The sequence below is a fragment of the Aquarana catesbeiana genome, linkage group LG03, assembly GCF_042186555.1.
Source record: "Aquarana catesbeiana isolate 2022-GZ linkage group LG03, ASM4218655v1, whole genome shotgun sequence".
NCBI lineage: Eukaryota > Metazoa > Chordata > Amphibia > Anura > Ranidae > Aquarana > Aquarana catesbeiana.
In genome coordinates, this window is record NC_133326.1 from 301590074 (window position 1) to 301606082 (window position 16009).

Here is a 16009-nt window from a genome sequence, read left to right on the forward strand (position 1 = left end):
AAAAACAGTGGCATGCTGGTTAGGGAAGGGGTTATAGTGGGGCTGGCTTACAATTTTTCTAGAGAAAGATTTTATGTTAATAACAAAAATCTTATTTTAAAGAAATAGTGTGGGATTGGAAAAAAATAAAACGCACATACTCACCTCCATGCTGCTGCAGCTGTCCCCCGTCTGCTCTGATACCGAGAACTGAGTGATCACATGATCGTTGATCGCTCAGTTCCCGGTCTGCTCAGAGCAGAGCGCAGTGACTGTCAGCCTCCGCTCCCAGCTTTGCCCTTCCAGTGTGCACTGAAGTGCCAGGCAGGGGAGGGGGCAGGAACAGCTGGCTCCAGATCTTAGCAGCGACCTGAATATGATATAAGCATACAGTGGGGACGGAAAGTATTTTTCACTATTTGTTATATTGCAGCCATTTGCTAAAATCATTTAAGTTAATTTTTTTCCTCAATAATGTACACACAGCACCCCATATTGACAGAAAAACACAGAATTGTTGACATTTTTGCAGATTTATTAAAAAAGAAAAACTGAAATATGACATGGTCCTAAGTATTCAGACCCTTTGCTCAGAATTTAGTAGACGCACCCTTTTGATCTAATACAGCCATGAGTCTTTTTGGGAAAGATGCAACAATCCTCTGCCATTCCTCCTTGCAGATCCTCTCCAGTTCTGGCAGGTTGGATGGTAAACGTTGGTGGACAGCCATTTTTAGGTCTCTCCAGAGATGCTCAATTGGGTTTAAGTCAGGGCTCTGGCTGGGCCATTCAAGAACAGTCACGGAGTTGTTGTGAAGCCACTCCTTGGTTATTTTAGCTGTGTGCTGAGGGTCATTGTCTTGTTGGAAGGTAAACCTTCGGCCCAGTCTGAGGTCCTGAGCAGCCTGGAGAAGGTTTTCGTCCAGGATATCCCTGTACTTGGCCGCATTCATCTTTCCCTCGATTGCAACCAGTCGTCCTGTCCCTGCAGCTGAAAAACACCCCCACAGCATGATGCTGCCATCATCATGCTTCACTGTTGGGACTGTATTGGACAGGTGATGAGCAGTGCCTGGTTTTCTCCACACATCCCGCTTAGAATTAAGGCCAAAAAGTTCTATTGTGGTCTCATCAGACCAGAGAATCTTATTTCTCACCATCTTGGAGTCCTTCAGGTGTTTTTTAGCAAACTCCATGCAGGCTTTCATGTGTCTTGCACTGAGGAGAGGCTTCCGTCGGGCCACTCTGCCATAAAGCCCCGACTGGTGGAGGGCTGCAGTGATGGTTGACTTTCTACAACTTTCTCCCATCTCCCGACTGCATCTCTGGAGCTCAGCCACAGTGATCTTTGGGTTCTTCTTTAACTCTCTCACCGAGGCTCTTCTTCCCCGATAGCTCAGTTTGGCCAGACGGCCAGCTCTAAGAAGGGTTCTGGTCGTTCCAAACGTCTTCCATTTAAGGATTATGGAGGCCACTGTGCTCTTAGGAACCTTAAGTGCAGCAGAATTTTTTTTTGTAACCTTGGCCAGATCTGTGCCTTGCCACAATTCTGTCTCTGAGCTCTTCAGGCAGTTCCTTTGACCTCATGATTCTCATTTGCTCTGACATGCATTGTGAGCTGTAAGGTCTTATATAGACAAGTGTGTGGCTTTCCTAATCAAGTCCAATCAGTATAATCAAACACAGCTGTACTCAAATGATGGTGTAGAACCATCTACAGGATGATCAGAAGAAATGGACAGCACCTGAGTTAAACATATGAGTGTCACAGCAAAGGGTCTGAATACTTAGAACCATGTGATATTTCAGTTTTTCTTTTTTAATAAATCTGCAAAAATGTCAACAATTCTGTGTTTTTCTGTCAATATGGGGTGCTGTGTGTACATTAATGAGGAAAAAAAATGAACTTAAATGATTTTAGCAAATGGCTGCAATATAACAAACAGTGAAAAATTGAAGGGGGTCTGAATACTTTCTGTCCCCACTGTATGTTTTGGTGCATAAAGTTATTTCAAGCTACTTGATATAACACTACGGGCTTAAAGCCCTTTTGAACTTTAATTCCAGGTTCAAAACAAAAAGGTAGGTAGTTATTTTACTAATTTGTCCCGTGTCACCATGCTGTACAGAGGACCCTTGCTCCTGCCCTCTGGGAGCTTGTAGGAAGAAAGAGGCTTGCTGATTGCACAGCTACAGGTCTGACCCAGTAGGGGGTGTATCGGACGTCCACAGCATTCCAATGGGGATGTGCTTTATTACATAGACTGCGACTGCTTTCTAAAGAAAACAAACTAAGAATTTGCACACCTATGGTTTTGATGCACCTGTAATGTATTTAGTGGATTTAAACTGACTCAGATCAAACAAATTTTATTATTACACAAAGATAACCAGAGTAAATACAAAATGCAATTTTTAAAATGATGGTTTCATTAAGGCAAAAAAGCTGTCCAAACCTTCCTGGCTTTATGTGAAAAAGTAATTGCCCTCTAAACCTAATAACTGGTTGTGCCACCCTTGGCAGCAACAACTACAATCAAGCGTTTGCGATAACTGGCAATGAGTCTTTTACATTGCTGTGGAGCAATTTTGGCCCACTCTTCTGTGCAGAATTGTTTTAATTCAACAACATTGGAGGGTTTTCTAGCCTGAACGGCCTGTGTAAGGACATGATACAGAATCTCAATTGGATTTAAGTCTGGCCTTTGACTAGGTCACTCCAAAACCTAAATTTTGCTTTGATTGAACCATTTGGAGGTGGACTTGCTGTTGTGTTTTGGATCATTGTCCTGCTGCATAACCCAAGTGCACTTGAGCTTGAGGTCACAAACTGATGACCGGACATTCTCCTTTAGGATTTTATGTTAGAGCTTGATGTGATTGTAGCCGTATTAGTGCAATTGTGACAGAGAAAATTGAGTACTGTCCATGATACTTTTTTTTATTTGCACTAACATACAATTTTTCAGGACAAGCTTTCAGGGTATGTTTCCTTCTTCAAGGTCCAAGCAGTACTGATTCACAAATTTTTAAGCAGAATGTTAAAAAAAAAAAAAAAAAAAAAAACACATCTCTGAGGGAAAGGAGAGAGAAACAAAAGAGAAAAACAAACACATACAAATCAATGGTAATAAAGATAGCAGCAGAGTTAGTGAGATAAGACAGAGGGAGAGCTATAGAATGGAGGGGGGTGATAGTCACAGAGGGGATCATAAAACTTTAGTATAATGGGTAAGGAATAAATAAAGAAAAAATACTGCGCTGTATAAATGTAACTAAACCAACCAAAAAGGATAATAACTAAAACAAAAAGCAGCTGCTGAAGTGAGATACACACACCAATAATAAATTTCAATACAGAGCAGCGCTACCCCCCCAAAATTGAGAAAATAATACAGTGAAGATCAAACACAAATAACAAGTTAAATTAAACATTAATTATTTCAATTGTGATAAAGAGCAAAACTAAAGTCCATCTTCTCAATTCCGCAGTGAAAAGGAGAGTGCCAAGCATCAACTGATGCTAAAGGAACAATATAACTGTGCATACAAAATTGACCAAAAAAATAGTAATAGTCCACAGTAAGTGAATTCAACCTCCACCACACCTTCAGTGATAAGTAAAATGCTCGCTTACCAGATGGCAAGCAATTAAAGCTTGCGGTCTAAACCCGACCAGGGCCTTTCTCCAAAATCAGGATACAAAAGGTCTGAGGGAGAACCCGTCTAGGAGGTCAGCAGGGGATCGCCAAACTCGTCACCCAGGATCGTTCCCAGATCAAATATGGTGATGATCAAACGTCCCAAAAATATATAAAGGAATCACCATAGCGTAACACGTTTAAAACTTGGTTTATTGTAAAAAAGAAAGCCACTTACAGTGTATCGTAGCAATTAAAAGCAGTTCAGCCGGCCGGCTTGTGCAAACACCCGTCCCTTCGGACACAAACGCGAGACGTCAGCACGTCAGCTCCTCCCGACGCGCGTTTCGTCATATAATGACGTCGTCTGGGGCACGGGCGACGCACTGACGTGTCGCGTATACATAGAAAACTAAAGGAACCAAGCCTCATTGTGAGCCCAAATCCGGAAATCATCCACGTTCCATCTCCCGATAAACCGGAAGTCCATAGCGCCCATTTTGACTAATGGAAACGGATCCCATATAGTGATCCAATACTCCATATTATGGTAATAATCATAATCAGGGACGTTTTCCCCACCCGCAGGATACTTCCTATTATGGCTCAGGGTATAATCAAGGTAGCGGTCCCCCAACCCGAGGACAGAATTACTATAAAGGCGTAGGTCCTAGGGGTCCACCTCCTGCTCGAGATGGTCCAGTTTATTCCGAGCAATATTACCCCCAGTTTCCAGTAGATGATTATCAAAATCCATCTGATCCTATCAGTGACCAAAATCGATTTGGTTATGGTGGCCTGACTCAGAATAGGTTTTTTCCCCCTTCGTGATCTTGATGGTCCAACACCAGACTACCACGATCGAAATGGTACTCCGTACCCCCCCACTAATAGGGACTTTCCTGGTCCATCTCAACAACAGGGTAATAATAGAGGGATGAGTCATGCTAGCCCTGGACCTTTTTGTCAAGATTCCCAACAGTGGGGTTTTCACAGGCCCACACAGGGGATCAAGAGGGCCGTAGACCAAGGAGAGGAACCGGGGGGGGAGACGATTACGAGCAAAAAAGAATAAAATTATAGCTGGAGCAGGAATTTTTAATTTAAGTTCCGTTACCCTTAGTGCTAATGAAAAACAGATATTAGATAAGGGCCTTAAGTTTGCACCTCCCCGCAAGCTTAATAAATTTGAGACATATATGGATGTCCACAAGTTTATTAGAAAGGTCAATATTAAAAGGTATCTGCTTTCTAACCCTATCACAGATCGCAGACAGGTGTTTAATGATTACCAACACACTAAGCTTGCTAACGCCTCCCTATTCAATCCTCCGGGGGCATTGGCTCCATCCATTAGAGCAGTGGTTCTCAACTCCAGTCCTCAGGACCCACCAACAGGCCAGGTTTGCAAGATAGTTGAAATACATCACAGGTGATATCACTTGCTGCTCAGTGATTGCAGTATTCTAGTCTGCATCTCCCCCAAGGTAATACTTAAAATCTGGCCTGTTGGTGGGTCCCGAGGACTAGAGTTGAGAACCACTGCATTAGAGTTTTTCGTGATGTATTGTTAAGAGACCTTGAGGAAATGCCTATTAAGAAGGCAAGACAGAGTCGTGAACTCCAGTTGGGACTAGACTCACTTTGTAGCAACAAGGAAATAGTTATTAGACCTGCTGACAAGGGAGGGGGGATCGTCATTCTTAATCGAGGCGATTATTTAACAGAAATGTATAGAATCCTTGGTGACAGGGATACCTATACCCCGAATTAACCAAGATTGTTGATAATGGTTATACACGGGGTATTATCAATAAAAAAGAGAAGCTGTACCTTATCCCTAAAGCACCTCGTACGCCAGTGATATACTATCTGCCGAAAGTTCATAAGCACCCTACTTGCCTCCCGGGACGTCCTATTGTGAGTGGGATTGATTCCCTCACGTCCCGGGTGGGCAAGTACATTGACTTCTTCCTGCAACCTTTGGTTGCCAAAATGCCCTCTCTAATCAAAGACTCTAGGCATGTAATAAATATTTTGTCTGATCACATTCCTACTGCATCTACATGGTTGGTCACCGCAGACGTAACGTCCTTGTATACAATAATTCCTCATGATTTAGGCCTTTTTGCGGTTGAGTATTACCTCAGAAGAGATTCTGATTTGTTTGATGAGCAAATTAATTTCATTATGGACCTTCTGAGGTATGCTGCTTCACATAACTATTTTTGGTTCGACAAGCAGTTCTACCGCCAAGATCGCGGAGTGGCTATAGGGGCTAAATATGCCCCCAGCCTTGCGAACCTTTTAATGGCTTTGTGGGAGGAGGACGTCATCCATGTTTGCCGAAGGCCCCAGCTCAAGTTGTGGGCCAGGTACATTGATGACGTCCTCCTCCTTTGGGACGGTTCTCGGAGTGACCTTGATCAATTTATGGAAGACCTCAATAAGAACAATAGAGGCATTGTTCTAAATTTTGAAGCTAGTCAGTCTGCCGTTAGTTTTTTGGATCTTAATATAGGCATCCGCCATAATCAGTTTAGTACCTCTACGTTTTTTAAAAGTACAGATCAAAACTCCTATATTTCTATGGATAGCTGTCACCATCAGGCCTGGCTTCGTTCTGTTCCTATGAGCCAGTATATACGTTTGAGGCGTAATTGCTCTGACGTTGTTGAGTTTTTGGAACAGGCGGATGTTCTCACTAAAAGATTTTTAGAGAAGGGTTATCCGCAAGATACTCTTAATTCCACTCTTCACTCAGTGGTAAATCTGGATAGGAGTGATTTGTTAAGGGACAGACCACCTCGTGAGCAGAATTCTGCTTTGGTCCCTTTCATCACCACCTATTCAGTACAGCACAACCAAATTAGGAATTTAGTGCAGAGACACTGGCACATTTTGAATAATGATCCTGTTCTCAGGTCTATTCTACCTGTTAGACCTCAAATGGTGTTTAGGGGAGCATCATGTCTTAAAGACCGATTGGCCCCTAATGTTATTGACCCACCCATTACCAAATTAAGTTTTTTTGGTAATTTCACAGGATACTATAAGTGTGGCAGATGTAGGGTGTGCTCCATTAATAGGGGCATACAGAGATGTACCCATAAGTTTACTTACCATACCACACAGAGGGAACATGTGATTGAGCCATTCATAACATGTTCAACGGAGGGGGTCGTCTACCTGCTGCAGTGCCCCTGTGGGTTGCAGTATGTGGGCCGGACCAGGTGACCCCTCTCCGTCAGATTGAATGAACATATCACTTATATTAAGAATGGATTCCCAAAACACTCGGTCTCCAAACATTATTTAAATACTCACAACAAGGATCCCTCCAATACGATCTTTTTAGGGATAGATAAATATCGTCCCCATTGGAGGGGTAGTTCTCTGGTCAGGAGCATCTCCAGGCTTGAGATGCTATGGATCTATAAGGTCAAATGTTATACCCCCCATGGGTTAAACGTAGACGTAGATACTAATGCTTTCATAGATAATTCCTGAGATTATATATTTGTGTGGTGTTATTACTATTTTATTTTAATTCTAATGGATCTGACTCTTCGTGAACCTAAGGAAATCATCCCTATTTCACCTATAGTTTGATGATTGGGTATTTTATGTCAGGAAGGTTTCAGGTTATGATTAAGTGTAGAATATTTACCCCTACTTAAAGTGGGTGGATCCATTTTTGTTTGGAACGGCTGCACACTATTTTATTAGGTATATGGTTCTCTGGTCTTTCCCAAATAATTGGTTTTTTGAAACAATTAAAAAATTCTCTGCCCGTTTTAATTAATAAAAAATTACTTTTTAGATGTTAAAATAATTAATTTTTGTTTTAAGGCCTTAACTATTTACGTTCCACCATGATATAGGAGGCATAATTTGTCCCTTATTTATAGGTTGTTAGCATGGTGAGATTGTTTTATTTATTTTTCTTCTTTTCTCACCTGGTTATTTAGTTATGTATCCGGATCACTATATGGGATCCGTTTCCATTAGTCAAAATGGCCGCTATGGACTTCCGGTTTAATCGGGAGATGGAACGCGGATGATTTCCGGATTTGGGCTCACAATGAGGCTTGGTTCCTTTAGTTTTCTATGTATACGCGACACGTCAGTGCGTCGCCCGTGCCCCAGACGACGTCATTATATGACGAAACGCGCGTTGGGAGGAGCTGGCGTGCTGACGTCTCGCGTTTGTGTCCGAAGGGACGGGTGTTTGCACAAGCCGGCCGGCTGAACTGCTTTTAATTGCTACGATACACTGTAAGTGGCTTTCTTTTTTACAATAAACCAAGTTTTAAACGTGTTACGCTATGGTGATTCCTTTATATATTTTTGGGACGTTTGATCATCACCATATTTGATCTGGGAACGATCCTGGGTGACGAGTTTGGCGATCCCCTGCTGACCTCCTAGATGGGTTCTCCCTCAGACCTTTTGTATCCTGATTTTGGAGAAAGGCCCTGGTCGGGTTTAGACCGCAAGCTTTAATTGCTTGCCATCTGGTAAGCGAGCATTCTTCTTATCACTGAAGGTGTGGTGGAGGTTGAATTCACTTACTGTGGACTATTACTATTTTTTTGGTCAATTTTGTATGCACAGTTATTATTGTTCCTTTAGCATCAGTTGATGCTTGGCACTCTCCTTTTCACTGCGGAATTGAGAAGATGGACTTTAGTTTTGCTCTTTATCACAATTGAATTAATGTTTAATTTAACTTGTTATTTGTGTTTGATCTTCACTGTATTATTTTCTCAATTAATGGGTAAGGAAACCAATATCTAAATTCAGGCCATTATTTTTTGTGTCAAAAAGAATTATCATTCTTAGTTCAAACGTTTTTCCTTTCCTGGATAGTTCTGAAATTCCCTTTAAGAACTAAAACATTGAGGTCTTCTATAGCGTGGTCCGGTTGTGAAGTGATGTCCCACAGGTGTACAGAAACTGTCTTCTTTATGTTCCTTGATGGTATGTCTGTGCAAATTCATCCTTGCTTGCAAATTCTGTCCTGTTTCACCAACATAAGATCCTTTGCTGCATGTCACAGATTCTTATCATCCTCACCAAACCACAAATACACTGCTGAGGATGTGACACAGCTCATCGAATTCATTCTTACACACAACTACTTCACTTTCAATAATGACATCTATCTCCAGTGTATGGGCACTGCTATCGGAAGCAAAATGGCACCCCAATATGCAAACTTATTTATGGCTGACCTGGAGGATACTTTGCTGCACCTTTTGCATTGGATGAGGTACACAGCATTACTGGAGGTACAGTTGTATGATCCCATGATATTGAAGGTCCCATCTGTGTGTGTGACACTTTTGGAAAGATTGATCTGGTTGCATAGTTTGCAGCGTTTTTTATTGCAGGGTTTGCTTCCATTATTTGTGACTTCATAATCAGAGTCAAGTTTCCTGCTGATTAGTTTGTGTCTGAGGTTGGGTGGTTGTCTGAAAGCCAATAATGGGGGTTGTTGAAATATTCCTTTCAGAGTTTCATCCTCTGTTATAATGGGTTGTAAATCTTTGATTATCTTTTTGATCCCTTACAGTGCTGGGTTGTATGTGGTGACTAGAGGTACTCGGTTGTTTGTTTTTTTTCTCTGTGTATTGGAGGAGATTTTCTCTTCTGGTTTTCAAGGCTGTGTTTATGCTGTTGTTGATGGTTTTGTCTTTGTAACCTTTCTTATGGAAGGCGTCTGCCAGTGTTCTGAGATGTTTATCTCTGTCTTCTGGGTCTGAACAAATTCGGTGGTATCTGATGGCCCGGCTGTGTATGATGGCTCGTTTAGTGTGTTGGGGGTGAAAACTGGAACTGTGAAGATAGCTGCATCGGTCAGTCAGTTTTCTGTATATGGACGTGTGAAGCTTGTCATCCCTGATGTATACTGTAGTGTCTAGGAAGTTGACATGTGTGTTCGAATAATCCATTTTTAGTTTGATAGATGGGTGAAAAGTGTTGATCAATGAGAAGAATTGGTTTAGATTTTCTTTACCTTCAGTCCATATCATGAATATATCATCAATATAGCGATAATATCTGTATGGCTTTTGTTGTATGCTGTTCATGAAATTGTCCTCCAGGTCAGCCATAAATAATTTTCCATATTGGGGTGCCATTTTGCTTCCCATAGCAGTACCCATACACTGGAGATAGATGTCATTATTGAAAGTGAAGTAGTTGTGTGTAAGAATGAATTTGATGAGCTGTGTCACATCCTCAGCAGTGTATTTGTGGTTTGGTGAGGATGATAAGAATCTGTGACATGCAGCAAAGGTGCAGCAATGGATCTTATGTTGGTGAAACAGGACAGAAGTTGCAAGCGAGGATGAATTTGCACAGACATACCATCAAGGAACATAAAGAAGACAGTTTATGCACACCTGTGGGACATCACTTCTCACAACTGGACCACACTATAAAAGACTTCAATGTTTTAGTTCTTAAAGGGAATTTCAGAACTATCCAGGAAAGGAAAATGTCCTTGTCAATCATTACTGCTTGGACCTTGAAGAAGGGGACATACCCTGAAAGCTTGTCCTGAAAAATTGTATGTTAGTGCAAATAAAAAAAGTATCACGGACAGTACCCAATTTTCTCTGGTAGAGCTCAGAATTCATGGTTCCATCAATTATGGTAAGTTGTCTAGGTCCTGACCATCACGCTACCAGCACCATGTCTGACTGTTGGTACAGTGGAACCTCGATTTGCGAGTAACGCGGTTAAAGAGCGTTTCGCAAAACGAGCACTGTATTTCTAAAAATCCTAACTCGGTTTGCGAGTGTCGTCTCGCAAAACGAGCAGGATTCAGGCCAAAAGCGGAGTGCAGTACCGCTTTTTGCCCGAGGTGGGGGGCCCCTAGCCGAACAGCACCGATCGTCGGCGTTCGGAAATGCACGGAAAGGCCCGAGGACAGTTCGGCTGACCTCGGCAAACCTCTGAAAGGCACGTGAACGGAGTCTTTCCGAGGTTTGCCGAGGTCAGCCGAAGTGTGCTCGGGCCTTTTCGGCGTTTCCCGAGGCTCTCCGGCGCCCCCCGCCTCTGGCCGCATGCGGCATTGCATCCCATTGAAGTCAATGCAGAACAAATTATTTTCGTTTCCATTTACTTCAATGGGAAAACTCGCGAGTACTTTGGATTACGAGCATACTCCTGGAACGGGTTATGCTCGTAATCCGAGGTTCCACTGTATTATGTTCTTGTTATGAAATGCTGTATTAATTTTATGCCAGATGTAACGGGACGCACACCTTCCAAAAAGTTAAATTTTTGTCTCAGTCCACAGAATATTTGCCTAAAAGTCTTGGGGATAATCAAGATGTTTTTTGGTAAATGTGAGATGAGACTTTGTGTTCTTTTTAGTCAGCAGTGGCTTTGGCCTTGGAACTCTCCCATGGATGCCATTTTTGCCCAGTCTCTTTCTTATTGTTGAATCATGAACACTGATCTTACCTGAGGCAAGTGAGGCCTGCAGTTATTTAGATGTCGTTCTGGGTTCTTTTATGACCTCCTGGATGAGTCCTCGTCATGCTCTTGGAGTCATTTTTGTAGGCCGGCCACTTCTGGGAAGGTTCACCACTGTTCCAAGTTATCTTCATTTGTGGATAATGGGGATAATGGCTCTCCCTGTGGTTCACTGGAGTTCCAAAGCCTTAGAAATGGCTTTGAAACCCTTCCTAGACCGATACATGTACATTACTTTGTTTCTAATCTGTTCTTGAATTTTTTTTTAGATTGTGGCATGATGCATGGCTTTTTGTGATCTGTTAGTGTGCTTCAGACAGCTTCTATTTATGTGATTTCTAGATTCAACAGGTCTGGCAGTAATCGGGCCTGGGTGTGGCAAGTGAAATTTAATTCCGCTTTCCAAAAAATTATGGTTAATCACAGTTCATTCATGATTCAGCATGGGAGGTTTGCAATTACTTTTTCACATAGGGCCAGGCAGGTTTTAACAGCTTATTTTTCCCTTAATAAATGAAATAATTTAAAAACTGCATTTTGGATTTACTCGGGTTATCTTTCTGTAATATTAAAATTTGTTTGATAATCTGAATCATTTAAGTGTGAGAAATATGCAAACAAAAAAAATCAGGAAGGGGGCAAATACTTTTTCACAGCACTGTATAAACAGTGCTGTGAAAAAAAAAAAATCATTTGTTCTCATTACACAAAATGTCACTCTGTATTGCTTTTATAATTACTTTGTAAACCATAAACAAGGAATGGAAAATGTTGGTGAATAACTAATATAATCTACAATTACAAGGATAATTTCACTTTTCCTTTATCAAGAGTTTTGATTACTGTATATCTGCTGGAGTTAACTGATTACTCATACTTCCATGGTATAGGTTTGCAAGTGGCACTTAAAATAACTGAGTTAGTGGATGCATACTTTGCACCTGCATTACAAACAAAAAAGGCACTTACTGAGCCTTCTCTTAGCTGTAAGCCTTCTCCATTAGGTAGTGATGATCGGCGCTTGTTTGACGAAGACTTGCTTGGGGTGGACTGGATTCCAGCTTTCTTCTTCACAAACATCACTTCACAGCTTGCTTGATCTTCATTGTGTGTGCTCTTCCCTGCATTTATTACCCTGAAAATAACAAATACGTAATGGTTATGGCACTTATTTCCCTCCTTTCAACAAGTTGGAAAATCTCTGCGCAATAGTATGTGCTTCAAACAGCAGAAATGCTAATTGCCATCTCTTAGGGGTACCCTTAATGGCTGGGCTCCTACACGGGCATTGCATGGGGTTGTGTTAGAGCAGGATCAAGATGTTTATGGCCAGCCTCGGTGCATGATTTAAAATGTTATTAAAGATGAATTCCAGGTAGGCAATTTTTACATCCAGCTTGGACCAATGAAAATATGTATGTTGCACACCTGTGGGACTCCTCTAGAAGCTAGAAATCACTATAGCAGGCATCGCTACAAGAGTGATGTCCACCAACTTTCAGGTCCATTGCGGAGGCTGCCCTGCTGCATAACAGGAGATCACTCACTGGGCATGGGCACCATTCAGGGAAAACTTTCATTTTCTCAATGAATGCAAATTGTTCTCTGATGGGAGGATGAGGTAGAGGGGCAAGGTGGTGACATCATGCTCTCCACATTGCCCAATTAAAAAACCCTTTGCAGTCATTAAGAAAATCACACCTGGAATTCATCTTTAATATCACTGTAATCATGCATTAAGGCTGGCCATAAACATCCTGATCCAACATAATAACCCGTTCAATGCTCAAGTGGGATTCAGCTTTAAGAATCGCTAAGCTACAATCAAATACATTTTTGGCTTTGGGATTAATACCTCTTTAAAGTACACATGATTAAAATTGCATAAAAAGCATTAACATGTTAATATAAAATTCACATGTTAATATAAAATTCAAAAGGAATCTCCAATATTTTTAAAAATAATACTTGGTGAGCCTGCCATGGAGGTCCTTGTTAGTGCCTGTCATAGGGTGACAATGTTCTATCCCTGTCTCCCAACTGTTCTTCGGCATGCTCACCCTGCCATACACATCCACAGTGGGGACTACAAGCTGCGTATGCACATTGCACAGGCATGGTCCACTGTTGTTACAATCAAGAAGCCCTCCCCTAGGTCACCATTAGCACCTGAGCGTAGCAGGAACACTATGCATGTTTTTCAGGTTGTTGTGCCTAGGGCAGCCTATTCACTTGAATGGGCTGCCCTATGTGTGATAAATGCCTCAAAGCAGCCCCAGAACATTTTCGGTCGTGCAGCAGGCGTTTTTTTAAGTGTACTTTTGGCGTGTTTGTAGAGGGTTTTGTCACACAGCAATATGCACGTCTTCTAACCATGCTTGGAGTGCCATTAACAGTTAAAGTGTCACTAAACCCAGGACCCTACATTCATTATATCCGGTCTCCCACAGTACACAGAACATGGAAATGCAATTAATTTAGTAAATATAAACTTCTAAATACCTTTTCTCATTAAGAGTATTTGGCAGTCTTATGACTTCTATCAGTGGTTAAAGCTTAAAGGAGGAGTTTTCATTCTCCCCTGATTGTCCTATGAGGCTGCAGGACCCTTGATCCTCTCTATGAAAGAGTGCTGATTGGCCCTGTGCTGATCACATGCACCCTCCCAAGAAAAACAAAACACCCATAAACACCAAACTGAGCATGTGCAGAGTTTCCCCAAGGCTCTGGACCATCAGGAGATGGATTGGCGACAGTGCAGTGGAAGAAGGGGAGGATCAGAGAAGACAGGATCAAACAGCCTTTTTACACATTGCAGAGGACTAACCCCTTAAGTTCCACAGTGAATATAACAAACATGCTTTACTGCATATACCATACTGATTTTACTGTTGTGGGTTTAGTAACATTTTAAAGTGGTTGTAAAGCCTCAAGGTTTTTCACCCTAATTCTATGCATTGAGAAAAAAACCAATGGACAATGGACACAGCAGCAGGACTCGGAAGCGAGCCTGCACAGTGGCTTTTCGTGGGGGCACCCGATGAAGAAGGGAGGCTTGGTGCGCTGGCTAACCCCCTCAATGCAAACTGTATGGCTGAAATTGCATCGCATTCGCAACAAAATGGTGCAAGACCCTTTTTTTGGTCCACACAGCAATAGGTTCGCAATTGTTTTTCACACCTGTGCGATGCAATCCTGCACCATTTGACAGTTCGCACTGCGATCTGTAAACCGATCTGGGGGTTACAATAACCTTACATTGACACCCCCAGGGGTTCGCAGATGTCAGTGTGAACCAGTGTGTGATTCAGGTGCGATGCGGGAATTGGCACTGAATCGCAGGGTTTCCTGCATCACACCAGTGTGAACCGGCAAAGAAGCTGTCCGAAGCTGAAGATCGAAAATGATAAAACAAATCTTGCAAAAAGGAACACAGTTAGCAACAAAAAACCTGAATGACGTAACCCTTCCCCAAGTGCTTTACTTGTTGTCTGTATATGAACATATGAATGCCTTTTACTATCTATGACCCCCTTTGGGCATAAAAGCAGAAAGTGCAGTTGAGACATGGTCCATGCATAACAGCTTCTGCACTTTGTTTACCAGTTGTGTGCTCATACTAGATTTCGTACAAAATAAAATAGCATTTCTCTTCCATCACTTCCCACTTTGTTATCTGATCTTACAGAACCTCTTGGCTTTATCTAATTTAATTTTTTTTTTTTTTAAAGACACTAACTTAATTTATCGGAAATCAGCCTTAAGGCTGCTTTTGTATGCTATATGAGCATTCACTGCTCATATTTTCAACTTGGAGCTGTAGATTTAAGCTGTGCTTCTGTGTGTTGTCATTATTCCAGTACTTATGTACAATAAAACCGAAAAGAAATGCTAGGACCCGATTCATGTAGCTGCAATAGCACCTAAAGCATGCGCATTACTGATTGAGGGGCCACTTTAGTATGCGTCAAGTGCTACTACAGCTTAATGAATTAGGCTGGGTTCACACTGATACTACACGACAGTCATACCGGCTGGGTACACTGGTGCGACAAACGCTCCAACATTGGGAGCTCATGTCGCATGACATATGAAAATCAACGTTTCCCTATGGAAGCCGTCTTAACTGGTCCAATAGCCCATTGAATATCATTGAAGTCGCCGTTGCCGTCTTGCCTGATCCGACTTTGGCATGCGACTTGTGCTCTGATGATCTTGAGGGGGAACTCCACGCCAAATTTTAAATAAAAAAACCCATCATGGGTTCCCCCTCCAAGAGCATACCAGGCCCCATCAGTCTGATATGGATTTTAAGGGGAACCCCTTACTCCGAAAAAATGGCGTGGGGGTCCCCCCAATATCCATACCAGACCCTTATCCGAACACGCAGCCTGGGCGGTCAGGAAAGGGGGTGGGGACGAGCGAGCGCGCCCCCCCCCCCGAACCGTACCAGGCCGCATACCCTGCGGCCCCCAGGTACCTTGTCCCCATGTTGATGAAGACAAGGGCCTCTTCCCGACAACCCTGGTCGTTGGTTGTAGGGGTCTGCAGGCAGGGGGCTTTTCGGAATCCGGGAGCCCCCTTTAATAAGGGGGCCCCCAGATCCCGGCCCCCCCACCCTATGTGAATGAGTATGGGGTACATCGTACCCCTACCCATTCACCTGGGGGGAAAAAAAAGTGTCAATAAAAAAATAAATAAAAATAAAACAAACACACTAGACAGGTTTTTAAAGTAATTTATTAAGCATCTCTGGGGGTCTTCTTCCGACTTAGGGGGGTCTCTACCGACTTCTCCACGCACTCTGGCCTCTTCTCTGGCTCTCCGGTTCTTCTCCCTCTCTCCGGTGTCTTCTGCCGGGCTCCTCTGCTATCTTCTGCTCTTTTGCTGGCTCTTTT

The 16009-nt window shown here is 42.5% G+C and overlaps 1 protein-coding gene across 1 annotated transcript in view; it reads right to left on the reverse strand.

The window, feature by feature from the left end:
* Window positions 1-16009, reverse strand: part of PPM1H (protein phosphatase, Mg2+/Mn2+ dependent 1H) — a 283507-nt gene that overhangs the window by 157063 nt on the left and 110435 nt on the right. The window contains exon 2 of the mRNA XM_073620253.1: window positions 12081-12246. Coding sequence (XP_073476354.1) covers window positions 12081-12246 — 166 coding nt within the window. The remainder of the gene's footprint in view (window positions 1-12080; window positions 12247-16009) is intronic.